General features: G+C 34.5%; 1 protein-coding gene across 1 annotated transcript; it reads right to left on the bottom strand.

Moving 5' to 3' along the window:
• Positions 1-298: 298 nt before the first annotated feature.
• LOC114025377 (40S ribosomal protein S27-like) lies at positions 299-608 on the bottom strand. The gene has a single exon (XM_027838816.1). It carries the CDS (start codon positions 606-608, stop codon positions 354-356), a length of 255 nt encoding a protein of 84 aa, XP_027694617.1. The 3' UTR covers positions 299-353.
• Positions 609-5,755: the final 5,147 nt, after the last annotated feature.

The raw sequence follows: 5,755 nt of genomic DNA, 5'->3' as shown, positions 1-5,755 counted from the left end.
CTCACTCCAAGAGAACTCCAAGGTGGACCCATCTTGCAAAGACCAATAAAAACTCCTCTCTTTGCTTTTATCTGCAGCCTTGTGGCAGCTTTGGAGTAGGAGGGAATTTGATGCAATACCTTCTTTGGGGCTGCTTCCCACCTCCCTCAGCTACTCTACTTAATGCTGTAATGAAGAATATCTGGAAAATCAAAGTCATAACCACTTTCATTTCTTTTTCCTTTATTGTAATCTGATCACATTTTTAAAAATGCAAGTCTCACTGATGACTCCTGACTCTAAACTTCACCTCTTTTTTTTTGTATCAAATTTTTTTTATTCTTTACAGTTTCTCAATCATCTTGATTCAGTCATTAGTGCTGCTTCCGTCTGAAGAAGCATCCTTCTGTGAGTCTTACCTTTCCTCCAGTAGGCTGACAGAGCACAGTGGAGCATCCCACACAGAGAACCACTGTTTCTGTGTGGCTGAAGACAGTAGTGATTTTATAGCACCCTGGGCACTTTACATCCGTGAAATATGAGTTTGGACTCTGCACCAGGAGCTTCTTCTTGTGTTTCTGCTTCTCCTCCTTGGGAGAGGGGTGCAGGAGGTCTTTCGCGAGAGGCATGTTGGTGTGCTGGGAGATCTTCACCGCTGGAAAAAAAAAAGCTTTTTTTTTTTTCTTAAGGAAGCAATATGGCATGATATCAAAGATAAAAATCAGGTGACCCATATTAGAGTTTTGACTTGGCCTCTACTTTTGTGATGCTAGACAATTCTCTATGTCTTAGTTTGCTGTACATAAAAAGAGGAAGTTGGATTGGATTATCTCTAAGATCCTTTTCTAGGTCAAAAGGGTTCAGATTTTTTCAGCCTTCTTTTTTTACATGAAAAACAGCAAACATATATGGGGCTTTTCTTACCTGAATAAAGGGCTTACATTTTCAATTTCCTTTTCACCTACCTCCTTCTAAGCCTTAATACATATTCTAGTCAAATATACCATTGCATGCCAAGAAAACCATGTGTTTGAATGCCAAAATCATGTAATTAGCTCAGAGACAGCACTCTTTCAAGAAATAACATGAAATTTCTATGTAATACTGATTAAATAATTTTGTTAAAGAGTCCTTTACTACAGTAATAAAGCTCTGTCTGTCACCTTTTAAATTACTATTTTTTCTTAAAATATGTTTAGCATAGACAAAAAGATATGTAAAAATTCCCACCATGATTATTAGTTTGTTTTACTCTGAAGAATAAGATTTAAATCTACAAAGAAATAACTGAGCAACTGAAGGACATCTCATGCTAGTCCTGAGCAAAAATAAGATTAAACCATAAAACTCTGATTTTCCAGGTCTACCTAGCCCATTCATGCAATAGCCTGCTTCCTCGCTGACCCCTCATCCTGTTTGACACACATAATATTGTGAATCTTTTATGCTTAGAATGATCCAAATTAGAACATCTAGATTCCTCATTAATCATTCCATCCCTGTCTTTGACATCAAAGATTGGAAACCAATCAGAAACACGTGAGCAATATCTCACTATTTCACATAATACATCTGCTGCAAGCAATGGCCCAAGCATCTCCTCTGATACTTGATCACCATTCAGTTGATTCACAAATATTTATTAAATTCTTACTACATGCCAGGGCACTGTGCTGAGCCCTGGAAATGCAAAGACAAAAAAAAATAAGTGAAACAGTTTCTGCTTTCAAGGACCTTACATTTTAGCAAGGGAAACAGCAGTGTGTGTGTGTGTGTGTGTGTGTGTGTGTGTGTGTGTGTGTGCATGAATATAAAAGAAATATGCAAATCAGAGAGAAAATAACTTCAGATGAGAAGGCACTGGCAGCTTGAGGGACAAATGAATGCCCCCTACAGAGGATGGCACTTGAGCTGAGTCTTGAAGGAAATCATGGACTACATGAAATGAGAAGGGAGACCATTCCAGACATTGGGCATCACCAGTGCAAAGAATCAAGATATAAGAAATGGAGCATTTGTGTGTAAGGAAAAGTAAACAAGGCTACAATGGACGTATGGTATAGTGGACAGAGGGAAATAATGTTTAAAAGACTAAAAAAAGTAGAAAGGTAACAGTTTCTGGGAGCTTTAAATGTCAAAGAGAGCAGTTTACATTTGATCTTAGGAGTAATAGAGTCACTGGAGTTTTCAGGGAGGAGAAGGCATGGGGATCATGATCTGACTTCCTTTGGGAAAAGCACTTTGAAGACGATGTGGAAGATGGATCAGAGTGGGGAGAGATATGACAGGAAGATCAATTAAGAGGCAAATGCAATGGTGCAGGCTAAAGGTGATGATGGCTTGAGCTAAGTGGCTGTATCATTGGAGAAAAGGGGAAATATTATGAAATGTTGTGGAAATAAAAATTACTATTTGGCAACTGAATAGGTTTTGGTGTTAATGAAAGTGAGGATTGAAGTATGATATAGTAGTTGCAAACCTAGGTGACTGAAAGAATGGAGGGAACCTAAGCAGTAAGGAGAATTGAAAGCTATGCAAAAAAAGTACAAACTTTGGCAGATACAACCAAGCAAGAAAGTCCCAAAGTATATTGTATCTGAGGTTTTATATCAACAACTACCTACTAGACATTTCAAACCAGATGTTCTATAAACATCTCAAACTCAACATGTGTAAAACAGAACTCATTATATTTAACCTCAAAGCCATCCCTCTTTGAGACTTCCCTGTTTTAGTTAAGGGCATCACCATCCTTCCTCTAGTCACCTAGGTTTGCAACTTTAGAGTCATACTAAATTGATTACTTTCCCACATTTCTCTCCCCAAATGCAATAAGTTGCAAAACTTGTTTATTGAACCTTGACAACATCTCTCCTTTCAATCCCTTTCTCTATACTTACATGGTCAAATATTAGGTCAGGCCCTCAACACCTTTCACATCGACCATTGCAGAAATCTCCCAATTGACTTCCCTTACTCAACTCTCCCTTCTTAATACACTTTGACCAAGTTGGACATATCCCAGGAATGCAAAGTTGTTTCACTATTAAGAAAATGTCAAAATATACTCTGTTGAAGACACAAACATATATATATATATATATATATATATATATATACATATATCAAAAATTAAGAAGAATTTTTGACCAAATGCAACTTGTATTTCTATTTAAAATATTAAAGAACATAATAAAAAATTGACCTTTCTATTCTACTGATCACATTTTCTATTTTTGAATACATTGATATTTAGCTTTGGAATGTCTTTCATATGTACATTTACACATGGATAGGTCTGATGGTCTTGGAATTCTTAAAATAAATTTAAATGCATAATTTACACAAAACAAAATAAGAAAGGAAATAAATAAATCCTAGTTTTAAAGGAATTTTACAGTTGCTAACTTCTTTCCCTGTCTTGATTCATGCTTCATTCTTCCCTTTCTTTCTCTAAAAAATAATCATGTAAAACAACAGCTTAAGGAGTTGTCTTTTTGATTCATGGTTTTCTTGGAGCTAGAGAGTTAAGTGGTTTAGTTCAGTTTTTGTTTTTGTTTTAATGGGGACCTCATATTATTTCTTCCTACTTTATATAAACTTCAATTTTCTTTAGCATATGACAATTCTATGTACAAGGACCATGTTATTGCCTTCTTTTGACTCTCAACCACATGGTATATGCTTAATGAATGCTTATTGAATGTATGACTGATTTGGCACAAAAGTAATGCAGGTGATGATAAATGCAAGCTAAAACTGAATTAACAGTGATGCAGAAGTCAACTCAATAGCATAAACTATAAAGAATATGGAAGCAAGATTTGTTACCAAAAAGACAGATCAAAATTAAAATTACATTATTGTCCACTTTGTTGACTAGAGGCAGTTAGGTGGCCCATTGGGTAGAGTACTGGGACTGGAGCCAAAAAGACCTGAGTTCAAATTTGACCACAAATATTTACTTAGCTTGGGCAAGTCATGTAACCTATTTGCCTCAGTTTTCTAAACTGTAAAATAGGGATAACAGCTTGTTGTTACAGATTACAGGCTTGTTATGAGGATCAAATGAAATAATATTTGGCACATAATAGATACTATGTCAATGCCGATTGCCTTCCTCTCTTCCCACCAGAAATTATCATTCACATCCTCCCTAAGTCAAGTCCCAAGTAATGGGATTTAAATTTCCAAATGGCCTCCATTTTAATTTTAAAACTAGTTACATTTTCCAAGTACCACTTCAGTTTATTTTACATTTTTCCCTTGACCCTAAACATATATTCCCAAGCACAATTAAACCTCATTATATGCATCAGGCCATGGTTTTAAGATAGATTTTAGAATTAAAATTAATTTTTAAACCTTAACAAAAGTTTTGTTTGAATTACTGAAATTGTCCCCTTATTACAGATTAAAAATAGTGGACATTTATATATATATATATTTCTTTAAATTATACGAAACACTTAACATACATAAGCAGGAAATTGCTCTGAACACCCTTGATTTTTTAATTCTGCTCAGATTTTATCTGTTGATAAAGTCACAAAAGAGCAGGTTAACAGATGTAATAACTGAGTATTAAAATGTTAAAACAAAATATAAAGAAAGTTTCATTTTATTATTCAATTATGGAATAGGAAGTTCACAGATTTAGAGCTGGAAGGGATGTTATAGGTCATTAAATCCAATCCCCTCATTTTATAGATGAAGAAATTGAGTCAAGGAGAGGTGAAATAACATCCCAGGTCACACAGGTAGTTAAGTGACAGAGCCTAATTATATTATAAAGCTTTGTTTCTTTAAATAATTTTAACAGAACAAGAGATAGCATTTATATAGCTAACATTTATATAGAACTTTTTTGTGCCAGGTACTATGCTCAGCATTTTATAATTATTATTTAATTTGATCCTCACAACAACCCTGGGAGGTGGGTGCTATTATTGTCCTCATTTGACATATGAGAAACTGAAGCAAACAGAGGTTAAATGGCATGCTCAGAGTCGCACAACTAGTAAGTATTTGAGACTGGATTTGAACTCAAGTCATCTTCACTCCAGGCCCAGCACTCTATCCAATGCAGCCGTTCAAGGTTTGCAAAATGTTATATATATGTTATCTCATTTGGTCAATAAATGTTCCATAAAAAAAAAAAAGCTAAATTGTCATAACATCTCTCTTCATTGCTTTTGTCATGAGTTTACTTTTGAGTCCACTAGGTGGCTAACAAGCATTGATTGTGCATAAATGTTTACATTTCAATGTGCATCTGTGTGTGTGTATATATATATATATACATATACATATAACTGAACACTGCATTTTTCATAGTAACCACTAAAGCGAATGGAAATAGCAGCAGCATAGCTCAAAATATTACAAACAGAAGGACCAGAAATTCTCTTTCAAATAAAATGAGACTTTGGGGAATGTGTGTGCATAATAAATATATGTATATATGTATGTATATACATACACACACACACACACACATATATATATATACATATATGAAACTAATCATTGATGATGCTGCATCCTAAAACTCACAAGATGAATTTTGAGCAGTAATTCAAAAAGATGTTAAGTGTCTAATCAAGGAGTTGAAAACACAGCAATTGAATTAAGAATTCCAACTGTGCTCTTAATTTATAATCTGATTTTGGAGAAATCATGCATCTTTCAGCACCTCAGTTTCTTCAGCTTTAAAAAGGTCATATTAATTTCATCAATTGCCACTTGTAAATCTAATTCAGCAGTTTAAGTTCAA

This window comes from Vombatus ursinus, unplaced genomic scaffold, assembly GCF_900497805.2.
Source record: "Vombatus ursinus unplaced genomic scaffold, bare-nosed wombat genome assembly UNPS02014830.1, whole genome shotgun sequence".
In the NCBI taxonomy this organism is placed as follows: domain Eukaryota; kingdom Metazoa; phylum Chordata; class Mammalia; order Diprotodontia; family Vombatidae; genus Vombatus; species Vombatus ursinus.
Note: the sequence above shows the minus strand (reverse complement) of the source record. Positions and strands in the feature narration are given on the sequence as shown.

Bases quoted from the DNA above. Each gene is read 5' to 3' on its own strand.
- LOC114025377 (XM_027838816.1), bottom strand. From the start codon at position 608: ATGCCTCTCGCGAAAGACCTCCTGCACCCCTCTCCCAAGGAGGAGAAG.